Below are 27,905 nucleotides of genomic sequence, written 5' to 3' on the forward strand. Positions count from 1 at the left end.
GCATGCACCTCTCTGATTTTCAAATATCTCCGCCTCAAGTCGGCTATGGAGAGACCTAGTTCTTGGAAGAGCCTTTCAATTGCTTTGATGTTTCCGGCCGATGGCGCTGCATTCGGGTGTATATAGCCCTCCAGACCGGCCAATATGGACCACGTCTCCTCGATGTCCGAAAGTTTCTCCTTGCGCATTATCATGTCCAACAGCATAGACACAATCCCCCGGTATAGCACGTTGATATCTCCGAAGACGGCAGATCCTGCTGTCAAGTACAGGAGATTGTGGCATTCTGCAGTGCCTCTCTTGCGTCGGTCTAGGCGCTTGCTAGAGACTAATTCTTGAAGCCACTTGACCGGACCCTTGTGTTTATCCGCATACGGGAGTTTGTCGTTAAGCAGAAGATCCGCCGCCTTGTCAACGGTTTGCATGGAATAACCAGAAATACAGCGCTGGAGCATATCGGCCAGTTCCTTGATATCAGGGGATGGAAACCTTTTGTGTATCTGTTTCGTGAGCTTGTTCTGAGGTATCTTGACGCACATGTGAGTGAAACCGCCCGACTCCTTTACACCGAGTATGCCTCCTGTTTCAAAAAGTTCCGCCTCTTCGACCACTTTAGCATGTTTGAACAGGGAAGACAATGAGGACGAAACTTCCGGAATAGGCGATAGAGTGTCCCAGAGGAGAGGTACTGCGCGACCGGAAGCTGGATCCACCACTGCTAAATTTCCATATTGTCGGAGGAACTTTTTGCAAACCGAGCAATTCGCCGTCTGTCGAATGCTTGGGTCGAACGCACTGAGATACGTATCAGCGAGATCAGTGGTCAGCCTCGCACGAAAGATGGGCGAGTCTGGCCACCGGGCGAGAATCGTATCAATTGAGTTTTGCAAGTGCGCCGCAAAGTATAGTTCCCAGGTGTTGGCCTCTTCGTTAGAGTTTGCGCCTGGGGGACGATGTATGGAAAGTTCATGGGAATTTGCTGTGCGTTCTGGTTCTCCAGCAACGTCCGCATAGATTTCGGTCAAGTCCGAATCCATTTCAAATTGATCTCGGATCCAAATACTCACGAAAACTTCAAATCTGCTACAATCGAGCTCGGAAAGATCCTTTATTAATAAATAGAGGAATGGATTGTGACTCAAATAAGGCTCTGTGGCTCGATTCAATCAAGAATGGCTGGGAAGTGAGACGATTGCGTGAGAATGGCCCGAATGGACGCGCCGACGCGAACAACAGCGCGGACTCGGACACTTATCTTCAACTTACATATAGTTTCAGGGGACAGAACTTCCAGCCATTGAAGAGCACCAATTATGGTGATTGTGGCGCCTCTGGCAAGAAGGAAATACGAGATCATCAACTCGATCTGATGGTTCGAGGTCGGTTAAGACTCTGCTCCGCCTCTATCCATAGAAGAACTAAGAGGGCACGGGCAGATAATTGCCTTGCTTACGGCTGAGAGCGAAGATACCTGCCTGTACCTTACTCAACCGAAGAAGCATGATTGATATGGTAGTTCTGGTACTCAAGATATTGCTTACCGGAAAGTTATCATGGCGACTTTGCGAGTTCGAATAGATATTACTAATTATAGTTACGTACGGAATACTCAACCGAAGGTTCCGTAGTACTGTAGTTAATGGAAGGTGATAGCCTGAGAGGCCCTCTCTGACTCTCTGTCTCTCTCTTGGCCAACGCAGCACGTGCATGCCTCAACGAATTACGCCTCCGCCCCATCCGCCCCTCCCACCTCCTCTCCGCTCTCTCAACTTCCACCTTCCGCTTCGGACTTCCGTTTCCGCCTTCCGTTTCCGCCTTCCGCCTTCCGCAACATCATCATCCTATTCCGTCTCCCTCGCGGCCGGTATTGAACCACTTCTGCATATACCCGTACACTACCCCTTCATTACCCCTTCACGACCTCGAACACGATATTTATCCTCCATAATAATGTCCCTACCATAACCGCACCGAAGTGACCCAATTTGTACGAGTCCACCAGAGTAAATGAGCTTCCTGTTACCTCTTTTGTCGCGGCGCATGCCGACGCGACGGGTGTCCATACGATAGGATGCCACCCCCCTCCAACCTTCGAGTCTCCGTGCAGTGGAAACAACCGGCAATATTCGCTGGAGAGGATGTCGAATGTATCATTACCTTCAAGAATGTTGCCCACACGCCGGAAGACAGACCAGTCGGCCCTCCAACAAGACCGAACGGCGTTGAGATACCACGATACAAAGCTAGTCGACGAGACCGACCGCAATCACACACCCGCAATTCTTCGCTGAATTCGCAATTCTCTATTCCTGTTGGCCGTGGGCATCGGCCGACACTGTCGGTTCAAACGGCTTCTGCTCGTGCACCGAACGGGTCAATCGCGGAGAGTGCCGAAACCCCCCTCAGTTCCGCTGCGACTCCACGGCCCAACCATGGCCGTTCACTATCAATTATCTCTCTAGGATCGCAGAGCAATGGCGTAAATAGCTCGGGGCAACCGGTTGAAACAAGCAGGTCTCGGAAACGGAACCATGGTCGGTCATCAAGCGCCCAGCTTGTTTCCAGCCATGCGTCCACAGGTCCACACGCTGGTAAGTTGTATATGAAATCTCTTAGCTACCGCATCCGCTTACAATCTTCACCTTTTAGGGCAGCGTGGTACCCCTCAGACCTCTCACCAAGGAACACCTCCAGTAATCCGCGAAGATCGGGACGAGGTCTCTGAATCGTTAGCATCAGAACTAGACGCTGTTTCTGGGCAGGATTGGGGTGAGCCAAGGTACAATGGACCTCCCCCAATCCACACCGACTTTAAATTCCCTCCTTCAACGTCTCCGATACCGAGTATCGAATCGAAGGCGCTGGCGCCGGCGCCTGAAATCATTACGCCGGAATTCCCCTTGACGCCGCACTCAAGACCCCGATCCCCGCGATCCAGCCACATTCCTCAGTCTTCGCCGTCAGTGAACCCCATCGCACGGATTCTCTCCGGAACAAGTGTTGCGGAGACGCCAAGGAGTAGCATGGACGTTTATTCCATGAGCAATCATTCGAGCGAGACACTGATTTCCGAATATGCCCCTCACCCATCGGCTCGGCTTCTCCCCCGGGCCTTACGGCTACCTCGAATAGCGACACAGCCGCCGAAAGCGTCTCAACCGGAGGTTCTTATGATGGGCTATGCCCAGGTTATAGGATCATTCACAGTCGACGGTGCCATAATCGACCAAGAACCTTTCGAGGAGGTGAAACGGAAGGGCGTAGTTGGTGGCTACGGTGGAGGTGGTGTCGTGGGAATCCATTCATCCAAAACCGACAGTGGAATCTTTGGCGGTTTCGGCTGGGGAAGCATTGGGGAAGGACTTGGTAGTCTTCTCCGGCCTGGGGAGCAGAGCAGTATCAAAGACATGCGAGGCATTGCAAGCTCGAAGAGCGTGCCTTTACTAACCACACCTCAATCCATCCTGTTTGTGGATGATCGGTTGGCGCCCGGCCAGTCTCGGACATATTCGTATAGCTTCACGTTACCGAAAGGCCTTCCTCCCAGTCACAGAGGCAGGGCCATTAAAATCTCCTATCGTCTTGTCATAGGCACCCAACGGCCCGGATCAACCAGAGACCAACAGGTCCGATCTGTGGAAGTGCCGTTTCGGGTGCTTGGCAGTGTCAACTGTGAGTCCCGTGGTTCCTCGCTTGGGAAATTGATTGCTGACCAGCTACAGCTCGAGGCGAAGTGTTGGGGCACGATTTGATGTCACCTTACATTATTCTTCGGGATCAAGCGAGAACATCGCCGATGGATCCCGCGTCCCCATCGCAACCACTAGCCCCGCGGATAAAAAAGAAAGGGCAAGACTCCACTCAAGCTGAATTTATGGAGTATGTGGGCGGTCTACTCGACAAGCCACGACAGAACTCCAGTATAGGGTTATTATCTCCAACAGAGCACGGTAACCGCCGGCTATCCCGTGCAGAGGAACCACAAAACGCCAACGAAGCGGTTGCCCTGGCGATCATGAGGAGTAATGCAACTGGTTTCGGGAATCAGAGCTCGAATCGGTTCGATATCTCCCGAAGCGGGCGACGTGTCGCAACCATTGTTCTCGTTCGCCCGGCATTCCGGCTCGGAGAAACCGTCTCGGCAGTCGTGGATTTCTCCGGGGCCGATATTCCGTCCTATTTTATCGAAGCATCTTTGGAAACATCTGAAGCGATCGATCATACCATTGCGCTTCGATCGCCGACCAGCATTCATCGGGTGACGCGCAAGGTCTGGTCCACCTTGGCGGAAGTTGCCCTCTTTGCATCGAGAGTGACGTTTTCCCCCACAATACCCCGGACAGCGACGCCTGATTTTGTTACGACGGGGGTCAGTCTGAATTGGATTTTGCGCTTTGAGTTTGTGACCCCCCGGTTGGTGAATGAGTTTGGGGAAGAAGTACGCTGGGACAAAGTGCTGGAAGAGCTGTCGGATGACGATCGGGGGGGCATTCTTGGTGCTACTGACCGGCTTCACTGCGAGAGTTTTGAAGTGACGGTCCCGATCCGAGTCTACGGGTCCGTTGGCGATGCAGAAGAAACAACTGAACCTGAGAGTCTTGTAGTATAATCTTGTGTATATTAGTTTTGAGCGTAAGCTGGTTACCCCATGGCACATAACGCCATCTATAATAGAAGCAAATGATATTGGTTGTTGAGACACAAAAACGATACTCTCCATAGCTTCAATAGGTTGCCGTTGACTGATTCCTCTCTAGGAATTCACCGAACACGGGCATCTAAAGCTTTGAGGTTAGCTTGAGTTCCTTCTTCGCCCTTTCCCGTAGCTCGCGACGGAGAAGTTTGCCGATTGCGTTCTTGGGTAGCACGTCGACGAACACGACACCCCCTCTCAACTGTTTATATGGGGCGAGACGCGAAGCAATGAAGTCTTTCACCCCTTGTTCATTGATCTTGCTCTGGTCGGCCACAACGTATGCCCTTGGCACCTCACTCCCTCCTTCATCGGCAACGCCACACACAGCTGCCTCGAGGATGGCCGGATGGGTGATGAGGGTGTTCTCAAGCTCAGCTGGGGCGATTTGGAGTCCCTTGTATTTGAGGAGCTCCTAAACCAAATGTCAGTCCGTTCCATAGTCAAAGCAATCTAGCGGACGAGATTCAAGACCAACCTTCTTCCTATCCACGACATAGAACTTGCCACCGCGATCGACGCCAATGTCGCCCGTGCAGAACCATCCGTCTCGGAAGGCATCACGGGTAGCCTCAGGGTTTCGGAAGTATCCCCTAGTGACCACGGGACCTCGGAGGATGAGTTCTCCCTCCTGTCCTGGCGCTACGTCGTTCATGTCGTCGTCGACGATTCGGAGGTCGATATTTGGTAGCAGGGGGCTTATACTGCCTGTGTCGTCGTACTCGCCGCGAGGCATGGTTGTAACGGCACCAGTGGTCTCACTAAGTCCCCAGGTCTGCGCGATGTGCGTTTCCCCTTCCCCTAGTCTCGAGTTGGCAGCCTTCTGAAGCTTCTCATCCATGGGAGCGGCTCCTGTGATGGCGGCCTGCAGATATTTGAAATGATCCGTCACGTCCGGCGACTTCGCCATTCTCAGGTAGATGGAAGGGACCGTGTACAGCACGGTGATCTTCAACTTTTTGTTCAGCTCGAGGAAGGATTTCCACTCGAATTTGCGCATCCAGCATACTTCGCTGCCGGAAAAGAGAGGGCTTATCAGGTAGCCAAACACACCCGCAATGTGTGCAATGGGTAAATGAGCGAGCGTTCGGCCCTCTGGCAGAGTCCGACCTGCTTCAATTTCTTTCGCCGCCCACTCTCTACCCTGCACGGATGGGAGGATAAGTTCCGCAACCAAGTTCCTATGAGATACCATCACACCTGATTTCATGTTAAGGAACGTTTCCACTGATTCATCTAGCACGAGACCTACCTTTGGGTTCGCCCGTCGTTCCTGACGAGTAGAGCAAGATGGCCAGGCTGTCCTCCAGCTCCTTTCTGTCGGTGATCCGCTTCCATGTCAATCTTTTGCTCGAAATAACCTGATTGGATCCTTGGACAGGCGCCAGACTCCAAGTAGGGCTCGATTGAAGCACCAGAACGCGGTCTTTTCCAAGACCCGCCGCCTCGGCAGCTTGGACAGCGACGCTTTCTAGATCAGGACTGCAGACCAAAAGGTTGCTGAGGCCCTGCTTGATCTGACGCGCCAGCTCCGGGGGTGTGAAGGAGGGACTTGCGGCAGAGAACACCCCCCCGGCAGCAACAACGCCATAGAGAAGAGCAGCTGCTAGCGGTTGGCCAGTGGAAAAGACGACTACCGCGTCCTTGTTGGGTCCGTTGGCGCCAATTCCATACTGACTTCGAAGTCCATGGGCAATCTTTTCCGAAGTCTCGCGCAACGTAGCCTTGGTGAGGTAGTTGTTAGGATTGGTGGCTTCTGAATGGAGACGGGCATCCTCCGGCGTGGCACAATGTTCGGAATCTATAGATACTTGTGTTAGGACAAGCAGTTGCAGGTATTATACAGCTGGCATATTGGTGTAGAACATTGAGGGTACGGTGAATTTCATAGTAAGTAGCGACATACCAAACAGAAGGGTGAGGATATCGAGGTCCGGAATGTCAACCGTTCTCGGATTTCGATATATACGAGACATGTTCAACTGACTGGGATGCAAAACACCAATTTTCCAGAAAATGAAGATTTTAGCTAGTTAGATAAATAAGCCTGCTCACAAATACTGAGATAAAAATTCGCATTATCATCGGTCTGCAACAATATCATCTTCAAGGGGCGAATAGGCGGGGATATTTGGCCCTCGGGGACATGAGTCGGGAGCAGATGCGGGGCATGTTGACCCTCGGATCCAGCCAACGAAACAAGGTTTACCATGCAAGATGTTTTTCAGGACTCGTAGATGCATCAATAATTTCATCATGACCTATCTTCATAATCATAGTCCATGGACTGACGCTACACTCCATGAGCGCGTGGCCATTCGTAACAGTTGGACTAAAAGACGTTGCGACGTTGAACGATGTGGAGAAGCCAGGGCAGAGTAAACGCGGACCACGTGATCGTCCACCTATTCCATCCTTCCCACTTTCTCCAGACCTTGCGCCACAGCGCCAGCTTCGCGACACGATCCTGCAGACGGGTTTTATTGCCTCGTCGAATGTACTCTTCTTCAAGTTCAGAGGCAATGCTATGCTCCCTAACTGAAGATGGTCTGCAGAATCCCATTTCTCGCGACTGATTGCAATTTGCGGAGGTCGTCAAGAGACCAGCCATGAGCCACCACCATGTCCTTGCCTCTTGTCTCTTTTCGGGGTTTCAAGAGTTCGGATCCGACCCAATTGAACCCTCACAGCTTCGCATGTCTGGCCCGGAATATGGCCACCTTATCATCGTAATATAGGATCTCTCTAAGCCTCAGTCTGAGCCGTCCCTTCCCCTCGCTATAGTCCCAATCTTCATCGAACTCGTCCCACTCCTCGTCGCTCCGGTGCACATACCCCAGGCCATCGGCACCGACACCGTCAAGCGCATCATAGTCAATGTCCAGCTCCTGCTCGTTGTCATCGGCTGTCTCCTCGTCTTCATCCTCAGTCTCCATGTCATCCGCGCTGTCCGATTCCGTGCCCGATACATCCGAGGCGGGAGGCGGAGTAACAACGGCGCCATTAGATGGACCCGATGATGACTCTGTCGCATTATGGGCGATAGGAGGGGTATGGCCTACGCCGACATTGTTGCTCGCCCCGCCAACGGCTTCCTCTGCGTTGGTGGAGCTAAAGTCCTTGGACGTCTTCCCACTGCCCTCTGATTGCCCAGGTATAGTGTCGCGCGGCGGTCCCGCCGGAGGATGTGGAACCGGAGTCTTCTCCTCTAGCACCTCGAAGCACTTGTTCGCAATGCCGACGAATACGATCTCGACCTCCGGTCTGAGAGCCACAACGTCCAGAACCTGCATTGCTAGCTCACGTCCATCGATTCCGGGCCCGGCCGGATGGTCAGCAATATGCGGTACGTACAGGCTACGTAGGCCTTTGAGACCAGGTAAGCGCTGAAGGAAAAGGTGCCAATCGCCATAATCTATGCAACCGCCAAACTCGCGGAGGTTGGACATCGCGCCGGAAGTCATGTAGGACAGGAATCGACGAGGCAGCAACCAACGACGGAACTGTTGGTTCCCAGGATGTGGAATGGCTGCTTGAGGCGGAATCGCAGGCGGCGCGTTTACGGCAACATGCTGGTTTGCGGGGACATTGATTTGGACGACCACGCCAGGGCCATGCTGATGAACGGGAGGGCCGACCGCTGGTGGAGGGATCGCTGGAGGTGGCGGGTTTGGCACATTGTGCTGCATGGGAATGTGTCCATCGTCCGAGGATTGGTCGGAAGAGTCAATGAGAAGCTTACGAAGGGAGCGAGCGTGTCGGCGGATGGCGGTGAAGATGGGGATGAAGGGAACGGAGGAGTTATAGTGGCGAGAGTCTTGTAGGAAGAGAACTTCGAGGGAGTTGGGGGCCAGGGTATCGCGGATGAAAGAGAGAAGCGCGGCGGTTACGGTGTTGCAGTGGATGCGTTTGATGTTTAGGGGGTAGTCAGATGGCGATGAATCACCATCAGCGCGGAACGAGAATGCGTTCGAAGAAGCGGAACTTCGCTGATAGGGACCACTTCTTGTAGTACCATTTCCTCCACCAGTTCCAGTGAATGGGTCGGGTGACGACAGCCTTGATCGGGTTGGTGTGAAATGACGTCTTAAAGCTTTAAACAGATTTTCATGGCCCTGGCAATTGAGGAGCGTCAGACTTGTCAAGGTACTCCAGTCAATCGCCTTCTGTACGACCGTTAAGCTGATCGAAACCCTTTCCAGCTCAAGTATTTCAAGCTTGAGGGAGTTGTTCAAACAAGGACCGGAGATTCTCGATAGCAAACTTCTTTCCAGAGCGACTTGATCCGCAACTCCAGCATTTGTTGCGGCGCGGTAGAATTCCCGCAGCGCATCCAGAGTTGCGCTTGCGTCGCTTGAGCCGTCTTCGGTACTCTGCTTGATGAACTTGGATATTGATTGCAAGAAGGTGTTGCTCGAAGACGAGGAGCCTGTGGAGCTGGCCGCGCTATGCATGCTGGCCTCTGGAACCTTGGTCGTCTTCTGGATGCTTTCCTCGAAGCCCAGCTTCTTGGCTAAGGACTTGAATTTCGCTAGGGCTGCCATCTCATTTGGAAATTCCTCCCGTTTCGCTTGGGCGTACAATGCATCGTTGTTTCTTAGGTTGAATACGCGTCCCACCAACACTCCGAGAACCCCACCGAGTCGCTTTTCGGGGATCCCGACTCCCTTGCCAATTGAACCCAATGAAGGCTCGCATTGCCAAGTCGTGCTATGGTCAACTTGATGTATGCCGTCACCTTCCCACACGCTTGCCCAGTGTCGCGAGACGGCATGCTTCGCGACACCGACCCGAAGCTCCTTGAGTTGATTCTGGCTTCGGCCGATGAGAATAGACATCTCGTCGAGATACGACAGTTCGTCGATATCCAAGACCGTGAGGGATTTTAACGGCGGCAGGATCGAGAACGTCGGGTGTTCGACCAAGTCATCTAAGTATCCGTAGTTGTGCGACGCCTGCGCCAATGGCACAGGAGTCTGCTGCACTGGAAGTGCATTCTGCGTGGGGCCTGTGCCAACCGGGACGCTGGAGTTTTGCGGTGGTGGAAGATTCATGACTTGCGGTGGCGGAGGTAGGCCAGTCGCAGGAAAGTTGTTGTGCCAGCGGATCCACACCCGCTCAAGCCGACAATCCTTCCCGTCGTTTCGATCGGCCAGGCTCGACAGGGCGAGCCAGATATCCCGAAGCACCCCGGTGGGCATGTCCCAGATGAACGCCTCCAGGTTCCGCATCCGAGCCACGGCGAGCGCGACGAGGGTCCCCAGCATTTTCCCGCATTCCTTGGTGATGAGATACTCCGACGTCCAATCTTCTGGGCCGTCGCCCAGGCTAAACTTCTTCGTGTATTGCGCATAGTTGTTCCCTCGCCGTCGCTTGGGGGGGGCCGGGATTTCCACGAGGTTGCCATATGGGTCGCGGACCATCCGGGTGGGTTGCGTCGATTGGGTTTGGTGTGGCGCTTCGCCGAATGCATCGTCCGCCATGACCAGAGTTGCCAGTCCGTACGTCAGCGCATCGACGCCGCTTCTGGGCTCGATGTTGGGCTGGCTGTCCGGCCAGACGATATCGAAGCGGGAGTAGATTTGCGGTATGCATAACGAATGGAGGACGGAATGGCAGAGTGCGAGTGCGGTCAGGTCGTTGGTATGGGGAAGCTGAACGGCTTAGTTGGTTCCTAGCCAGCGGAGAACTGCTCTTACATTCTCAATGATTTCCTGGAGGATGTCGACCGGCAGATCCAACAGCCGAAGCGGTCGCTTTCTTTCATCGACGACCGTCCATTCCTTCTCTTTCCCCTTGGACAACTTCGTTGGTAGGGTCGCAGCGCTGACCTCTACATGGTGAAAGTCTTCTGGCGGTGCTGCAACACTGATAGCGACGGGTGGTATCAACCCGTTCGTGTTACTTTGCTCCGTACCAGATACGCTCATCGTTCTATCGTGAGTTACATCCAGATATAGGATATCCGACGTCGGGTAGTCGTACTATTCTAGCCAGAGTGGTGCAGAAGGGACGGGAGAGCAGATGTCCAGCTCTCTCGAAACAGCTCAAAACGCACGGCACGGTGGCTCGTTCAACAATCGGGGTGGCATCGAACTTCCAGAAAGACGTATAGAGGTACTCTGTACTGATTAATATAATTTCTGGGATGTGGCGGTCGTTCTTGTAATCAAAATCGGGGGGGCTGGAGGTGGTATGAGAGGTGAACTGGTGGTGGAGGGGAGACGGACTGCGGAGGTGATGAAATGGGTGATGCGTTGATGTGGTTGGCGGGTTGAATGAGGCGGATACTTCATGCTCTTGGGAAATCCACCCCCGGACATCTCAAGAAATACAAAAATTACGTCTTATTACAGTTGGAGTCCGGCCCCGTACAACACGAAGGTTTGGGATCACATTGTCAAGCTCCGGTGGCACAATTCTTTCTTGGATGTCCAACCCCAGAGTCAAACAACCTTGAAAGTGGAAATGCGATGCGACGGCCCCTTGCTGATCGCTCGTCACTAGTCTCAATATTACTAGTCTCAATATATGCGGTCCCGCTGTACCTCGCCTTAACGCCACTGATGATAATAAATCCGCTAGTCCCATCGACGCAATTCACTCCACAGCCAAACCACTTAATACGGAGTCCTTTGCAAAGGTTCACCTCCTCCCACTGACGCTTCCACTCCTTGATAGATCCCCTATGTGGCCCACTGATGATGCGATGCTATCACTCCTACTACTGTCCACACTCCTCCTCCCAACGAGGCTTGCACTTGAGCTTCTCCTTCTCCACCTCCTCGTCTCGTTTGGATCGGCGGGAGACAGACCAGATGCTCGTGCGAAGAGGTTCAGGATATCGGTAAGGGAGATGACGCCGCATAGATGGCCAGACAACGTTGCTCCAGGAAGCGCCGAAAGTTGTGCTGAGGTAAGCGTGGAAGGTGTCTGGTTGGTGACAGGTGTGACGGGTGGGTTAGGAGCGGTGTGCGAAAGGGAGCCAGACGAACTGAAAGCGGTCGAGTGTGGGGCATTCGGCGGCGGAGAGCCGGCATGGAGTGGTGGTGGAATAACAGGCGGCCCGCTCGGAGGAGGTGCCAATACGGAGGGAGTTAGAGCCGGCGTGGAAGGGCCAGAGGAAGCTGGAGAGGGTGCATCGACAACCCACATTCTGTAGAAGTTAGCGAAATCCTCCCAAACCGCAGGCGGGCGCAGATTTACCTATGCGAACGTGTTGCGACCAGCTTTGCGACGGAGTGTGCGAGGGTTGAGTATGGATTGACATGAAAGACGGGATAGGAGTCTTTGCCATCGTTGACCCCACGCTCTGAGAGGATGACGGAGATAAAATGGATACAAGAGGATCGCAGGAGCGGAAGGGAGGTCGACTTCGTTAAGAGCTGAGGTTCAATTAGCAAGCGAAGGACTCGTAAGCGGAACTATTTGCCTTACCCGAACATCGACGTGTGAAATATTGCCAATCACATTATGCTGGTCGTCAAGGACCGGGAGAGAAGTGATGCCAGCATTGTGCATAAGTTCCAGAGCATCGGTGAGTGGTTTATCGCCGCTGCGATATGTATTAGCATTGATCAAAGCACACTTTCGTATATCACCTACTTGATAGCAACGACCTCCTTGCTGCCCACATTCAGTTCTCTCAAGGTCAAGGAATATAACCCCGCCACCATCGGGAAGTGCTTTCCATTCTCCCAAAAGAACCTCACCAGTCGCAGCTGGGTCAAAATGCCTACAACCTCTTTGTTCTGCTCTCCATTTTTGACCACGATGATGCGATGAACCCCACTCCCAAACAGCTCAACGGCATTCGCGAGCGGAGCGCTCTCCGATAGCGTCACCAGCGGGTCGGCGCGTCCAAGGTCTTTGACATCCTTTAAAGGAATAGGCTTGCCTTCGCGACCGCGTCGAGCAAGTTCGCGGAATGAGGAGATGTGTGCCTCGTCCGGTTTTGCCAATCCGACGACAAGGAGGAGATAGGCGTTCAGGTCCGAGTAGTCGAAGGTCCCCACGGCAGTTCTGCTGTTCGGATTCTCCCGCAGGAGGACAACATTTGGGGCTCCGGAATTGATTAGTAGCTGGAAACCCCGTTAGACGCGCGTGAACAGTTAAGCACCTATCTCCGGATGCTTACCTCCGTCGCTGCTTCCACGGTCATATCCATATCCACAAACCGGACCTCCGCTTGATCCACGACCTCCCCAACCGTCACCGTCTTCCAATCCCTCCCCTGCCCCATTTGCAGCCCCGTGTCATCTCCCGGTACCCTTCCGACAGGGGGGTTGTTCAGTAGGTCCTGCAGTGCTTGCTGCGTCAAACTGGGTGTTCGGTGCGGGCGAGGACTTATCGGGCCGCGTAGATTATCCGCCAGCGCTGTGCGGTGCGAGTTATGTGGGGAAGGGTGTTGTGACATTGACGGGCTGGACGGAGTGCGTAGGTAGACGTCGCGCGAAGGTGGAGAGCGGATGGTGGTCGAGGTGTTGGAGGAGAGGAGCTGAAGGGGTCGAACCGGGGGAGACTGGCTTGATGCAGGAGGTTCGGAAGGTGTTCTACTTGCAGGCTTGCTTGGCAACGGTGGGGAGGCGAGTTTCTTTGTCGGATCGTCTGCCATTGTTTCTTAAGTTGTTTCTTAAGTTCTGTGACACGGTATGGAGCGGCTATCAGATGAGTGGTTGTATCGTCGACACTGGGGTCCGGGAGGCGAAAGTGACGTGATGGTGTATTCTCCGATAATGAATTGATCAGGCTGGATAAGGGAGAGGCAATTGATTTCGGCTTGTATGAACCCCGGTAATATTAACTAACTAAGTTGTCCCAGTTGCGTGTCTGCGGAATATTGGGCGGTAAATGGTAAGAGCGGTGACAGCGAGTACTTACAGCCTGAGATACGGTGTCCCTCATTCACGTGGTGTTGTGATGCTGCTGTTGCGACCCTGGTGTTATCTATGTACTGTCAGGTACCATAAATAGTAATGATGTCCCATAATACACTGGAATATCCGCGCCCCTGGTTCGTCAGCTGAAGCTTACCTCATCCACACTGTGGACGCTAGACCCTTAATCTAGCGCCTACACTCTAAACGATAATGTCGTCTAAACGATAACTTAATACATACTCCGCGCTATGAAGTTTATAGATACCAAAATTCCATCACCAACACTACTATTCATCTCCAAATCGACATCGCCAGATAGGATCAAGCCTCATGCTTCCGATTAAGCGCGAAATCTCTACATGTATGTCCTTGAACGCCTTCCGGTGGTTGATTTGGCGTGTCTTCCAGCCCCTAACCCATTTGTCCAATTCGGCCTGTTTCTCGCGCGCCGTGCGCTCCTTTATCATAGATCTAGCTTGTTGTGAAGTAATATATCCCATTTCGGACCGGAGAACACGTTTGTTGCCTCGTTGTCGTGCCGCACGTGCTTGGGATTCCGCCATGTTGGCCTGTATCGTGTGTGACAATTGCTCGGCTTGGAGGGCGAATTGGAGGCTACCGTTGAGGCTGCTATCGAAGTTTTGCACAAGAAGTGGTGGTAAATTTAGTTTCTCAATGTTGGCTAAGCACCATCGTACATGGTTGCGTGGCGTGGCATAGTCTTTCGTTGGGGAAAGTAGCCGCTGAATATCGGTGTCTGGAGGTGGCGTTTGATCTCGAATTCTAGCACTATGATCGTATGCTGTAAACGCGGCATCGATTGCCATCTTATCCTCACGGAGTTGGCGTAAAATCCGCTCAGGATTGTGAGGAATAAGGCCTGTTTCTTTCCATCCCTTTATAGTTGTTCGCGTCTTGAAAGTGTTCGTACGGATCGACTCGAGTGCGGCCAGAAATTCCACTCGATTAAATTGCGTGCAGCCAGTGCGAGTGGCTGCATCGACGGCCTCTGCATGCCAGTGTTTGTAAGGCTGAAATGGGCCGACATCAAGCGGCTGGAGGATGTGGCTTGTATGAGGCGGAAGACGAAATGGTATAACGTGGTGGGCTTCGAGTATCTCGAGGAACTCCTTCGTGCAGTGGCTATCGAAACCATCGAAGAGTAAGAGTCGGTATTTACCGCGTTGATGCTTAGACGAATGCTTAATAAAATGCCTTGCGTAGATTAAGCTAATTTCGTCGTTGTTAAAGCCTATTTCAGAAAGGCAGACCGCATAGTCATCGGGTAAGTTTTGGAAGTGTTTCTCGAGAAATGCAGATCCAGGTAGAATAATGAGAGGCGGTATAACTGTACCATTACCACTTACCGCTTCAACAGCGGTAAGTGAATCTCGACATTCTGGAGATGGAATATACTGCTTTTTACTCGGGTAGAATGAAATAATCTATTGGTGTTTGCCTACACCGACGCGGAAGCCAGTCTCGTCGAAATTCCACATGTCCTCGGTCGCGATTCCGTGTCGGATCTTAATATGGTATAGCTGCTCAAACCATCTCTCGAGAGCCTGGATATCATGAGCAGCTTTACGATTAGATCAAGTACACGTGCTTTCCGTGCATAGACCTCTGGCTCTCTAGATTCTAGATTCAATAGCATCATTATTTTTCGGCATAATGGCGGAGGATAAATAGGCTTAACTCCGCTTAAGGAGACTCGAAGCTGTATCAAGTTATCGTTTAGACGACATTATCGTTTAACTAGATTAAGGACCTAGCGTCCACAGTCTGGATGAGGTAAGCTTCAGCTGACGAACCAGGGGCGCGGATATATCCGCACCTCTGGTCGTGCCGTCGTGGCCGTGATATAGCGATCATGACTAAGCAACATGTCGTGGGCCAAGAACGGACCCCTGCCAAGAACCCCTGCACATCCCATCCAATCGCGTCGCACGCGTCTCCTGCCTCACAACGACTTCCACAACTTCCACAACTTCCAGCACCTTAACTTGCCATGTCGGAAACTGTAACTATCGTTTGATCGATGCACAGTACATCCCGGTACTGTCGTGACTGTGTATACCGACACTGTGCTACTGCATTACTCATGGCTTGCCATCTAACTATCTGTACCCATCGTTTGGTTTCTCATTCAAGACCGCTGGTCCGCTTTGACAATGGCTGCTCTTCATGAGTCGCCCTTGTCGCGGGAATCGCTCATCTTCTCCTCGGTTTTCTCCTTGTCGGCTGCAACACATACCACTCCGACGCCGCTGTCAACCCCCGACCTTGGGAGCATCGAACCCGGCCAGTCATTTGGCGGCGTGTTTGGGTCCAACCAACCCTCCCAACAACAATCGGCCGCGCAGCGACAAGTGCGCCGGAATTTGGCATGGAGCTCGGCTACGAGGTTTTTGGGGCAATTTGCCTTGGAGGATGCCATGAAAGGCCGGCCGACGGAGTTGCGGGGCATGCCGTCGGATGTACGAGATGCTATGGAATTTCTCCTTATGGGGGGAGGATGTCCACTGCCGGAGAGCAACGAGGAGAGTCTGGTATGGCGAATGGATTAGATTGGATGGAAGTCAAACTGACGTGGTCAAGGTGGACTGGTACACCAATGAAGCGCTGCGGAGATTCGTCGTCGACATTAGCCCCGAGTTGACGACGAAATGGCGAGCTGTAAGACCAGTCGGATCGTCCAGAATTCCCATACTAAAGCGAGTCTTATTGTAGGACTTTGACGAGCACTCTACCTGGCATATCTTGATATACACCACAAGCAAACTTGTTCAAGCCCATCGACACTTAGCTCAGCCATTAAAGGACATCCTCCTCCCAATCATCTCTCGTCCATCGAGAAGAGCAGACGACGCCATCGAAGCCCTCACGACCCTCCCGATTATCTCGAGGTTCAACCGAGAACTCCGCGCCGCCTTCGTTCAGGCAGTCGATGCGGGACGTTTTGCCGAGTATCTAGAACACCTACTGGTCGACACCGGTCGGAAGCTATTCTCGATCGAAGGACGTGGCAACGAGAATGGGGAAGGCCCAGAATTGAGCCGCGAAGAGAAGCAAAAGATTCGCGAACGGCTTACGACTCTCTTACGAGGCATCGGCTCTATAGGGCTTGGGGGGGACAAGTCTACGTGGGTAGTTGGTGCTGCAATGGCGAAATTGCTCGACAATTTCGTAGACAGCCGCCACATGAAAGTTGATTGGTACACGCGGAACTCTGTGGTGCGCACCTTGAAGCACTGGGTCAAGGAAGGTTACATGAGATATTTCCAAGAAATTATGGCGTGTCTTGAAGTGGAGTCGGAAAGTGGTCCTCAACCATCTTCAATCCCACCCGCATCGTTGCAGCGGTGCCAAGAGATTGCCATCAACCGTCTGGGAAGAGCACGAGTGGCGGATCTGTTCGATTTCATTGTGAGGTGGGATGGGTCACTTGGCGCCATCCGGGATCTGAAGGAGTACATCACTCTCCCTGGTGCTCGTGTTCATCTTACCCACAGCTTCTCCCGCCAGTTGTCAAGGCGGTTGCTACATGCCGGAGCGACAACAAGTGACATTCTCGACGTGTACGTCTATATCATCAAAGCATTCAACGAGCTTGACCCGAAAGGCGTTTTGTTGGATCGGGTCGCTCGGCCAATCCGTCGTTACCTGAAAGATCGGGACGACACCGCTCGTATCATCGTAGTCAGTCTGTTAAAGGATGTCGACGAGATCATCGCGGATGAGAAGACAGGAAGACTCGATATAGGAGGAAATGTGTCCAAGCAGATTGCGCTGGAAATGAAATATCCCTCGGCACACGCCTTGCAAGAGCAGGACTATGACCTGGATTGGGGGAATATGGATTGGACTCCGGACCCCATCGATGCGGAACCGGAATACAAGCGATCCAAGTCGTCCGATGTCATCGCCTCCCTCCTGACGCTCTACGACCGGGAAGATTTCATCACCGAGCTCAAGGACATCCTGGGCGAATATCTTCTCAAGTACGAAGATTCCGACTTCGAGAAGGAGCAACGTCTCGTCGAGCTCTTCAAAGTCCGCCTAGGCGAAGACAAGATGCAAGCATGCGAGGTGATGCTTCACGATGTGCTTGAATCCAAGCGGATAAACCGAGACATCAACGCATCTATCAACCGCGAGAATGTTAGGCTCGGTTCGGAGCTCAATGCCCAAATCCTCTCGAGCTACTTCTGGCCCCCGCTCCGAGAGGATGCGTTCCGTGTCCCGCAACCTGTCCACGCCCTTCAGCAACGATATGCAGCTGGTTTCGAGGGGATTAAGGATATGCGTCGGCTTCAATGGTATCCAGCACTGGGCCAGGTGGAAGTGGAGTTGCAGCTCCAGGACCGCGAATGGCGTGGAGATTGCCATCCATGGCAAGCCAGTGTTGTCTACGCATTCGACGAGTCAATCTCAAGCATTTCAGGTCTTGAAAACGACCCGGGCCGTAGCACCACTCCAAGTAGGACGGTTGAGGAACTTAAAATCATGCTTCAAATGGACGAGCAGCTGGTCTGCAATGCTCTTCAATTCTGGACCGCCCACCGTGTTCTTGTCGAAGTCTCACCAGGGATTTATGAGGTTCAAGAGACTCTCCCTGCGGACGGTGGATCATCAGGAGACAAGGCAGGTGGAAGCGGGAAGTCGGCCAGCCGCACCGCTCCACCACTACACACGGAAACAGGGGCGCATGTGTCGGCCGTGAAGAGCCAGGAGGATCGGTTGATGGAGAACGTGGACATTTACCGGCACTTCATCGTGGGCATGCTGACGAACCAGGGAGCCATGCCCGTGGCGAAAATCCTCATGATGTTGAAGATGACCATGCCCGGTGGTTTTCCTTTCGGCATGGAGGAGGTGCGGACGTTGCTAGGACGATTAGTGGAGGAGAGAAAGGTGGTGGGACAGGGCGATATATATTCGGTGTCTAAGGGATGACCTGCTAACATGGCCATGATTACGAGACATGGGAGAACGGGTTATGAATATACACGTATCGAGTACTGCATCATTCCGGTCAGATGTCTTTCACTGAGCTCGGTTATTGGCCGCTATTGAGAGTCAATCCATGAATGGTGTAACATGAAGGTAGTGAATCTCATGGAATAGGATTGTCAAGTATGTTGGCTCCGAATAATTTCTGGTGCAGACCTTTAACGGCCAACAGTGCACGAAAGAGCCAAGCCGCGACATATCTCATAGAAATGAAGACATGCTCGAAGCTGACCCGGGTTCAACCATTTGCATCGAGTCTTGATATGCCGAGTCTTGGCCTATTGCAAAGCATGAGGGTGCACGCGGATATTGACTTAGCGCCAATTCAAATTACAAATCGGTATGAATACATCTTTACATCATCGATCACCATCAAGGTATCTTAAGCTTTCAGCCCCCATGCATTGGCCGGCTGTGCTAAAATCCCCTGAGATTCGACGTCTCGCGGACATGGGCAGTTGGGCAGTCTGTTCCTCTGCCAAGTCCAGTTCGTCCCTCTTACCGTAGTACACAGCCCACAGGACCCTAATGCAGTTTAGGAAGATCGACTGCAAGTAACTAGTACTTTGGTCTGACTAGTTAGATAGCTGTAGCCTGTTGTGGGTGTCGTCAGTCCTTCCCACGTCGGTCACTAAACCAGTGAACCTCGAGGGAGGAACACAGTCAAGGGATGGCATAACAAGACTCCGTATGACATGTACATGTACGTACGTACCTTCTTGGCGAAACCAACGGGTGACTTTCAGGGGCGTTATCTCAGTCCTCGGTCATGAGCCATTGACGTATTACTCGTGTGGCCTCAAATCCAGGCTCTGGCAGTCTTCGAGGGCGACATAAATACGTTATCAGTACTCAAAGACGCGACAAGTCAGAAGGGGCTTACTGAATTCTTACCTTCTGTCTCTTAATGGTACCTGTACTCTCTAATCACACTTCTACGCGGTCGAAAGCCTGCGATTTCTGTCACTAACACGGCATTCTGACGGCTGACAATATTAATGTGACATTTACAGTGACTGGCATTCGAAAACGACTGATTCGCGAACAGTACCTATTTGAGTGCTTTATTATCGTTGGTGAGCTAACTTAGGAGCTTGTTAGCGTGTCCCAAGGCGTACTTCCCTTGACCCATGTCCACATCTCCAGAAAGGGGACACCTCAAATAGCCAAATCATCAAAATCAAGTCCCATTCCTCAACGAATAATGATTGACATTGGGTCATTAGCATTTCGTGGGATCTGCATTTTGCAACCAAAAGATCTAGAGGCGTTTCTGTTCCACCAAGCATTGGCTAGCAGCACTGATTCTCTCGTGTCCACAATCCGCTCGTCTGCCAGCGCCCAGCCACCTCCAGCTTCCCATCCCCCGCTTTCTTTCTCCGTACACCAGTATCGTCATCACCTAGCATTCTCGCAATGTGTTTGCAGATGCAGTGAGGGCGTGAGGCGGTCGGTTCGAAGTTCCAGCAATCGTTAACGTCGGTTATCTATAGATACTAACCACTACCCTTGACCTAGATGCCGATCTTTGAGATCTGCGTTAGCCAACCCAGTGCGGCAGTGCCCAGTTCTGCTGTCCCCACGGACCACAGTAATGGGTATGTCTTATTGTTTATTGAAAATCAACATTAGTATTTAGCATATCTTTGGCTCTACCCGCGTCCTCCCCTCCTGCTGCGCCCCATTAGTCCTCAACTTTACTTTTGTTGGAGAGCTCAGAGGTTGCGACCTGGGAGGGTCCCTTGGATATTGAAGAACAACAACAGTTCAGCAGCGAAAGGTTCAAAGCATCAGAATTCAAGAGATTGGCCATTCAACGGGCATTCTGTATGGGCTGCGCCATGTGGAGCTTGAAGTCTACTACCGTAAGTCCACAATCCACACAGGCATCAGGCAAGAGTTCTGAGCTTCGGCCTCATCGCGGCTCCATCATCAGAATTTCAACGGTTCAACCTTTTCCCTCCGACTATGAGTCGTGTGCCATCGATCTATCTTGATTCAGGGGCTTGGCTAGATGCCCGAAACAGGAGTCTCAAAGTTGCTGCGTCAACAATGGCTCCTTAGTCCTTGGTTATTTGCATGCCGGCCGTCAGACTTCTAGTATCGTGGGGAGATCCCATTGATGATTCAGATGTCCAATGCCGCTATTGGCCTTACCGGTCCCTTAGTTTCATGTCGATCATCGGTCTTGTACCTGGCTCCTATGTGATATGTCCTTATGTTTGGCTGAGGCCGAGGATCCCTTGGCTTTGGGTATGGGCCCCAACGTCGTGTCATTGTGACAGTGCTCCAGAACACCAAGACAGCGCATCACAGCCTCGACCCTTTATCTCTTGGTATATATTCTCCATTAAACTCTTTACTCATGTCTTTTTCGTTGCCGATGCGTAGATGGTGGGCACTTTGCGATGGTCATTTTTACCCCCACACTCTTCGTAGGCGATATAGTATGTATGAATACTTGAACTCTCGCACTTCTCCGAGGGCCCTGATCTAGATGTGAGAGGGACGCGAGCTTTATGGGCATAAAAAAGTCTGTTAGCAGTATACTAGCCGGATACCAGTGATATGAAGAGCAACTTCGCTTGAACTCAGCAATTGAGCCATTCTTTCAGTTCGCAAGCATATTCCGTTCAGCTGTGCCACTGTGCATATACATATTTTTTCTTTCTCCTCGGCCCTATTCTCTCCTTTCCCTCACTGGGTCTTATCATCATGGGCAGCGCCGATGGGGTGTGCAAATCCACTGCTAATGCAGGAAGTCCTAAAGGAGCAGCTCAAGGTTTGTCCCAACGAGACATTCAATCTTGTTCTATTTTTACTGACCCATTTCCTAGTCTCTTTCAATGCCAACTGTCCAGAGGACGAACTATTTGATCTGGAGCGCAATGTAGAAGTTGCGCGGCACGAAGAGGAGCTTCAGAAGTTCCTCTCATCCACGGAATGGCCGAAACAATGGAAAGCCTGGGGTTCCTTGTTTGGCTGCTTCTTCCTCATGTTCAACTCTTGGGGCCTTGTGAATGCCTACGGCACATTTTCATCTCATTATATGCAACACCTAATGCCAAATCGGAACTTACTCCAGCTAAGCACGATTGGAAGTACCGAGAGCTTCTTGATTTTGATCTTCTCCGGCATCGTTGGTCGCGTGGTCGACGCTGGGATGGCAAGACAGCTGACTATCATTGGAAGCATATTTGTCACTATGGGTATGCTGTCACTGGCCTTCTGCGCTGGTGACGGCAAATTCGGACAAGGGAACTTCACCTCGATTTGGGTTTGCCAGGGTTTGCTTCAAGGGTTAGGAATGTCTTGCTTCTTTGTGAGCAGCTCGCAAAGTATGTTCCGAAGCATCATAATTTATCGTCTCGTTGTCTTGTTGCCTCCCGTCCACACGCTTACGGTATCTTTGGAATAGTCGGATCCTCTTGGTTCCCTTCCGTACGGAAGTCTTTCGTGGTTGGAGTAGTCGCTTCAGGGGCCTCCATTGCTGGGTTCGTGTATCCGATTCTTACCAAGTTTCTTCTCGGTCCCCTTGGTTGGCGAAACACTATCCTGTGTGTTTGGGCTGTCGTCTTGGTTACTTGTATCGTATCATGCATCTTCTGTGTCCCTAACCCACTTCACATGAAGCGTCGGCCGGAGAAATGGCAGACATGGCGTGCGTTCGTTGATTTGGACGCTTTCCATCATCGAGGATTCAACTGTCTTACAGCTGCGACTTGCTTCATGTTCTTCGGATTCTATGTTGTGTTCTTCAATCTTGAGGAGGTATGCCATTCGCCTTCTTCTCTGCGGGGGTTTTGAACTAACTCTCCGCAGTGGGCCGCACTCCACGGTTTCGGCTACAAAGACCATGTCATTGGTCTTGACGGCCAGGATGAGCCCGTTCGACACCCAAAGGCTCTCCGCACTTTCTACCTTCTAAGCATTATGAACGGTAGCAGTGCCGTTGGTCGTATTGGTTCTGCTTACCTTGGCGACAAGTCTGTCTTTCTATTGGTAGTAATAGCGGATCTGAGCTGACACCTGACAGGATTCCCACTCCACTTATTCATATGACAGCCACCGGTATCTGCTCTCTCCTGTGTCTCGTCGGCTGGATCCAGGTCGACAGCGTAGAAAGCACGATTGCCTTTGTCGTGTTATTTGGTGTATTCTCCGGTTCCGTCATTGGCCTCCCTCCAGCCAGTATGGGTTGGATCCTCGGAAAGCACGCCGAGGGCCAGCGTCGACTAGGACATTGGGTTGGTTTGATGTACACGTGCTCCGCAATCCCCGCATTTGTTGGACCGATGATTGCTGGTGTCCTTGTGTCCTACTTGAGAATCTTTCTGCCTATACAGCTATGGGCCGGCATTTGTCTTGGAGTGAGCACAGTGTTCATGTTAGCGGCATGGCATTACGGGAGGCAGCATCATGAAACGTATCCCGATACTCCAGTTGTACCAAAGGGCACGACATCCACATCCACTTCTGCTACTGCTTCATGCGCTCCAAGCGTGTGGGCCGACGATGAGGAGAAAGAGCAGAAGCCGAGTGATGGAACTGGTGCATCCCAGGTGAGAACCAACACAGGGAGGCTCCGATGATCCGCCTAATGGGTAATCTGATTCCTATTCAACGCAACAAGGAAAAATAGTAACTAATAAAATAGTAACTAATAAAATCAGACAAAAACAAAAAAACATACAGCAATGGGAGTTCCCACGTGGTCACCCACCGTAGTACTATTCCATCTCTAACCTGCTTGAGTACGGCAGAGCGGACGGGATGCCCTATATTCAGGTTGATATGGCCGTATGTAGCAGTAAGTGAAACTTTTCACAATATCAACCTAGCAATCTGCAAAATTCAACAAAACAAAAACAAAAACATACAGCAATGGGAGTTCCCCTATGGTCTCCCAGCGGTATAAACGAGGTCGAAAACAGAGGGCCAATACCGCCGAAAGACGAGGGCCCGTCGAAAATACATTCTGGTAAGGATCGTAAAGATGCCCATTCTCCCTAGTTTTCCAATCTCGCTCTCAGTCAGGAGTCCTGTTCGCAGTTTCTACAGTCTCGCCCTCAGTCCGGAGCTCCGTTCGCAGTTCTACAGTACCCTTCTTCAGTTCCAGTTCCATCAGGTTCGGAGGTAGTCGACGCTATCAACGCTCCACGCAGCCAAAATCCTCGACGCCTATTCCAAGATACGTCTTTGACTATGGCGCCACGACGCACTATTAAAAAGGGCGAAGCCGGAGAACAAGAGGCAAAGGAGCGTCTAGCTGGCTTCCAGAGCAAGCCCCTCGACGATACGGTCCCAGTGTCGGACAGAACTACCTACAAGCGCGGCTACGCCATGTGGCTCTTCAAGGAGTACGAAACACCTGGACTTATCATGCCTATGACCTACACTCACATCCTCTAGATACGTTCGCGACGTCCTACACCGCGAGCCGGACGATACCTGGTTATCCCTTTGCAGCTCTTCACCAGTGGAGGTAGCCTTGGCTCAGGATACATGTCGTGCCTTTCTCCAGACCTATGTCTCCGACTCTTCGGTCTCCCGGGTTGCGTTGGGAGACCAAGAATCCGAGGAGGTCCGACAGGTTAATCGAGTATCAAGCGTCCTGACAGTCTGGAGAGCTCTTGTGCAGGAAGGAGACGAAGCAGTCCTTGCCCCCAAAAGAAGAGAGAACAGGCACGCCGCGAGGCAATGGAGGCTCGTCAATCCAAGTGGAAAACTGATTTCAGGCCCCGTATGGGAGGTTTCCAATGTGAGGTCTGCCCTCTATTTGTGCGGGGAAGGATACTAACGTCCCCGTAGTGGATTGTCCACGACCTTCCTTTGCTTACCGGTATCTCTAACGAACTCAAGCGCCAAAAGCGGGCTGCGACTGCTCAGGATATAGTAGTCATTATGCAGGCTCTCCTAAATCGACATCGCGATATCCTCCACTCTACGGCACAACTTAGCGACTTCGCTATGATCGTGCTCTGTATGGCTATTGGCGGATTCCGGACTAACTGTCCTAGAAACCTGAAGTATGCAGACGTCAGGATAGGACTCGCCAACGTTGGCGGGAAAACGAACGCGTTCGTACGAATCCGAATGCCAGAAAACAAACTGCGAGTGGCTTCCCTAAAGCCTGCGAGCCCGGGGCGCGAGTTTGCCGTGGCCATTTTACCATGCCGACTGGTATGCCTTGCGAGTCACGTCATTGGCCGCGCTCTAGCACGGCGTGCTTTCAGGGCCGGATATACGTCCTTTGATCAAGTTTTGACCTGGCCCAACCTTCGAGGTTGCAAAGTCCTTTTCCTTCCTTGGGCACAAGGCCTGGGCGATCTCCCATTCGTCGATATCAGCGGGTCGCAGTTCTACAGGATATGGTATCGCTGCTGCGAAGTCGCCGGCATGGAGGATCCTCCGATCCCCTACTCTATGCGTGTCGGTTCCGGGGGCAAAATTATTGGAATTCTCGGCGAGTTGCTTGGGAATTGGATGCTTATGCACAAATCGAATACTCACCAGGAGTATTATTTCCCGGATTACGTGTCTCAGAATCTAGCGCGTGTCACGCTGGGCGTGCTCGCGCCTCCTGAAGATGCCCTTTTCTCCCTTCTGTCGGACTTATCATCCACGGCGGATCCCTTTGCCCCATGCCACCTGAGTGAAGAAGAGTTTAAAAAGCTTCTTGAGAGACGAGATGTCCAAGCTCTTCAGGACCATAAGACAGGACAGCGCAACCTATTGGACCAGTTATCCTACTTAGCTATTCGAGAGAAGCGGGAGAAATACTTTCGCAATATGGAAGATGCACGGGCGCTGGGTGGCAATATCACCATTACCGAGTCGCAGATTTCGAACAGCGACGTCATCGTTGATGCAACCCCCGTTGATGAAGAAGGCCGGGCTTCATTTATTGAGTTACTGGCTAGCTACTCCCGCCTTTTGAAGAGAAGCAAGAAGAATGACCCTAACCGAAACGTTCCAGATCTATGTCCTCGGTCTATCTGCGTTCTTTGCGATCCGACTGGGAAGGCTTTATCTTTCTCACAACATTCGTCTCTCACCAGGCACTATCGGATCATACATTTACGGCATGGTCACCTAGACGAAATGCGCGAATGCCCAGTTCCTGGCTGCGGCTTGGCTATTGACGCGGGCGTATCTCCGTTTTACTGTCACTTAGAACGCCAGCACGGCAAATACTATACGCCCGCTGCTCATCGACACATCGAACGTTCAATCTGCGTCCTTTGCGATCCGACTGGGCGTCGGTTGTCCTTTTCCCAGCGCCAGAATTTGACAGCACACTTTAAGGCTGATCATCTACCCTTGGGACATCTCGATCAAGCTCGTCAATGCCCAGTTCCTGCCTGCGGGTCAAAGATTCAAGCTGGAATACAACCATTTTGCGATCACTTGCAGCGCACGCATGGGAAGCATTACACGCCTCATCTATGCAACAATGGGTTAAAGCAGCGTGAACATCATCGATCGTATAGGCGAGTTCAACCAACATCCGAATTTCAGAAAAAGAGCGCAGTTGCAATTAGAGCAAAACGGAAAGCAGTTGATGATATTGGGAGGCCCGACTTTGATCTGCTCGAGCAAACGCTCCAGGACGAAATCTTTGCTGTAGATTCGGATGAAGACCCGGTTGCGAAGAAACGAAAGCAAAACGTAGTTGCAGATTATTAAAGAGTTCTAAGTTGGGCAACAGTTGATATGTTTGACAGCATCAGAATCATTCGGCTCGTTAATGAATTTGGATATAACCTAGGAGGAAATTGCAGCGTAACTCATTCCCTTCCGACCTTCGATGCTATGATATTTATAAATCATCATCGGAGAGTCGCTGAAACGCCTTCATCTGCAAATACATGGCGTCACGATATTGTTCATGAGAAGAACCCGTCTCCCGCGACGAGATCGATGATGTACAAGCTGACTTAGCCTCCCCTCCATTTAACGGGAGGACACTCGGTTCTATTGGGGAACTTGCCAAAAATCCAATGCCATGGCTTGCCTTCTCTTTCTTCAAGCGCTATTCATACACCGGCTCTCACCGCAAATATCTCCGAGTATCGATACCTCATGATAGTCATCTACATTAATAGTCGCATAGCCCAGGTCACAGTGTTCGCCTCACACTTCGTACCATCCGCCATCGTCATCGGCGTCGCGCATCCCCAGACGCATTGCCCAAACGTCGTCCCATCGATGCAGTAAAATCCGGTCTCCGAGCATGGGACCTGGCCGGCTGCGCATGAACCTTGCGGATTAGCGACAGGGGCGGCAGGAACAGGCTTGGCCGGAGCAAGTGGCGGTTGGGCTGCCGCGAGCGAAGGTTTTGAAGAGACCGGCGCAGTAGTGGGGACTGCGAGTTGCTGCTCAGGAGCAGCGTTAGAGGGAGAGGCCGAGGGTGCGGCGGAAGAGGCACCGGGAGCGAAGACTCCACCGGGGGGATTGTTGCCAGCGGGAGCCTTAGCAGCGCCGCAGTTCGATGGGACCGCGATTGGGAACTGAGATTGAGCGGGACCAGCTGGCTTCTTTGTAGTGACGTACTTCCCTGGGTTGGGGAAGTCGACGTTCACGGATTGAGTGGTCCCGCAAGATCCGGAAATCTCGCCGATGTTCGCGACGAACAGAGGCGGAAGCTCATTGAGCTTGTCTTGACTAGAGGTCCGAAACGAATATGAATAATATGAATAATATGAATAATTTGCGAATATGAATAAAGTCTTGGCGAATAATGTGAATATGAATACGCCTTATATTCATATTCGCGATATTCATGAATATTCATATTATTCATGAATATTTCACATAGATCTAGGCAAATAAAATTATAACATCTAAAGCCTCATTACTATAACATGTCAAGGAGTGCTTGGGACTGTTAATATAATAATCAAGGCGTAGATATACTGTCGATGTTCATTTGGTCAAAAACTAATAGTCTGAATACATTAGATATATGACAAGTCGCCAAAGAAAGAAAGGAAAAATAAAAGAAAAGTAGATATCGTAGTATATCACTATCCCCGTAGTTCTCTATGCATTCCTAACGGCCATGAAGAGTCCTAAAATAGACTATCAATTAGGAAAGGATTCGTTATCATAGTGTCCCTTCAGGAGTACAAGCCATCTCATCGTCTCTGCATTCAGAGAGTGTCTCCTAAGACCTAGCACGTCTCGCGCACCACTAAAAAGACGTTCTACGCCTACTTCAGCAGAGGGAACCGGGAGATAGTCGCGTGCCGCTTGAGCCATGCAAGGAAAGTCAGGTGCATTTGCTTTCCACCATTTCAATACCCAGTCAGGGT

General features: G+C 51.7%; 9 protein-coding genes across 9 annotated transcripts; 4 read left to right on the plus strand and 5 right to left on the minus strand.

Annotated features, from left to right (window-relative positions):
* The first annotated feature begins 1,827 nt into the window (after window positions 1-1,827).
* P152DRAFT_417044 (Rgp1-domain-containing protein) lies at window positions 1,828-4,702 on the plus strand. The gene is made up of 3 exons (XM_033677078.1): window positions 1,828-2,591; window positions 2,650-3,672; window positions 3,723-4,702. Exons 1-3 carry the CDS (start codon window positions 2,072-2,074, stop codon window positions 4,607-4,609), a joined length of 2,430 nt encoding a protein of 809 aa, XP_033534349.1. The 5' UTR covers window positions 1,828-2,071; the 3' UTR covers window positions 4,610-4,702.
* Window positions 4,596-6,864, minus strand: P152DRAFT_436120 (4-coumarate-CoA ligase). Its single transcript, XM_033677551.1, has 4 exons — window positions 6,600-6,864; window positions 5,946-6,494; window positions 5,172-5,893; window positions 4,596-5,108 (listed from the first exon to the last, which is right to left on the minus strand). The coding sequence occupies exons 1-4, from the start codon at window positions 6,667-6,669 to the stop codon at window positions 4,779-4,781; spliced, it is 1,671 nt and encodes a 556-aa protein (XP_033534350.1). The 5' UTR covers window positions 6,670-6,864; the 3' UTR covers window positions 4,596-4,778.
* A 459-nt stretch (window positions 6,865-7,323) lies between these two features.
* On the minus strand, window positions 7,324-10,805 carry P152DRAFT_347599 (uncharacterized protein). The gene is made up of 2 exons (XM_033675382.1): window positions 10,393-10,805; window positions 7,324-10,347 (listed from the first exon to the last, which is right to left on the minus strand). Exons 1-2 carry the CDS (start codon window positions 10,621-10,623, stop codon window positions 7,378-7,380), a joined length of 3,201 nt encoding a protein of 1,066 aa, XP_033534351.1. The 5' UTR covers window positions 10,624-10,805; the 3' UTR covers window positions 7,324-7,377.
* Window positions 10,806-11,269: 464 nt separating this feature from the next.
* P152DRAFT_347625 (uncharacterized protein) lies at window positions 11,270-13,583 on the minus strand. The gene is made up of 5 exons (XM_033675383.1): window positions 12,831-13,583; window positions 12,299-12,774; window positions 12,131-12,248; window positions 11,900-12,078; window positions 11,270-11,849 (listed from the first exon to the last, which is right to left on the minus strand). The coding sequence occupies exons 1-5, from the start codon at window positions 13,305-13,307 to the stop codon at window positions 11,339-11,341; spliced, it is 1,761 nt and encodes a 586-aa protein (XP_033534352.1). The 5' UTR covers window positions 13,308-13,583; the 3' UTR covers window positions 11,270-11,338.
* Window positions 13,584-13,812: 229 nt separating this feature from the next.
* P152DRAFT_458538 (uncharacterized protein) lies at window positions 13,813-14,219 on the minus strand (the record flags this gene model as incomplete). Its single annotated transcript, XM_033679484.1, has 1 exon — window positions 13,813-14,219. A coding segment is annotated over exon 1 (272 nt), but the record flags the coding sequence as incomplete, so codon positions are not given.
* Window positions 14,220-15,565: 1,346 nt separating this feature from the next.
* Window positions 15,566-18,730, plus strand: P152DRAFT_458541 (uncharacterized protein). The gene is made up of 3 exons (XM_033679485.1): window positions 15,566-16,124; window positions 16,174-16,251; window positions 16,306-18,730. Exons 1-3 carry the CDS (start codon window positions 15,747-15,749, stop codon window positions 18,529-18,531), a joined length of 2,682 nt encoding a protein of 893 aa, XP_033534354.1. The 5' UTR covers window positions 15,566-15,746; the 3' UTR covers window positions 18,532-18,730.
* A 2,402-nt stretch (window positions 18,731-21,132) lies between these two features.
* On the plus strand, window positions 21,133-23,180 carry P152DRAFT_504259 (MFS general substrate transporter; the record flags this gene model as incomplete). Its single annotated transcript, XM_033682356.1, has 4 exons — window positions 21,133-21,926; window positions 22,007-22,359; window positions 22,411-22,574; window positions 22,625-23,180. Exons 1-4 carry the CDS (start codon window positions 21,317-21,319, stop codon window positions 23,178-23,180), a joined length of 1,683 nt encoding a protein of 560 aa, XP_033534355.1. The 5' UTR covers window positions 21,133-21,316.
* A 307-nt stretch (window positions 23,181-23,487) lies between these two features.
* On the plus strand, window positions 23,488-26,723 carry P152DRAFT_347678 (uncharacterized protein). Its single transcript, XM_033675384.1, has 3 exons — window positions 23,488-23,948; window positions 24,001-24,349; window positions 24,400-26,723. The coding sequence occupies exons 1-3, from the start codon at window positions 23,794-23,796 to the stop codon at window positions 26,275-26,277; spliced, it is 2,382 nt and encodes a 793-aa protein (XP_033534356.1). The 5' UTR covers window positions 23,488-23,793; the 3' UTR covers window positions 26,278-26,723.
* P152DRAFT_504267 (uncharacterized protein) lies at window positions 26,202-27,520 on the minus strand (the record flags this gene model as incomplete). Its single annotated transcript, XM_033682357.1, has 2 exons — window positions 26,202-27,349; window positions 27,508-27,520. The coding sequence occupies 2 exons, from the start codon at window positions 27,518-27,520 to the stop codon at window positions 26,685-26,687; spliced, it is 678 nt and encodes a 225-aa protein (XP_033534357.1). The 3' UTR covers window positions 26,202-26,684.
* Between the last annotated feature and the right edge of the window lie 385 nt (window positions 27,521-27,905).

This window comes from Eremomyces bilateralis (assembly GCF_010015585.1).
Source record: "Eremomyces bilateralis CBS 781.70 unplaced genomic scaffold P152scaffold_9, whole genome shotgun sequence".
In the NCBI taxonomy this organism is placed as follows: domain Eukaryota; kingdom Fungi; phylum Ascomycota; class Dothideomycetes; order Eremomycetales; family Eremomycetaceae; genus Eremomyces; species Eremomyces bilateralis.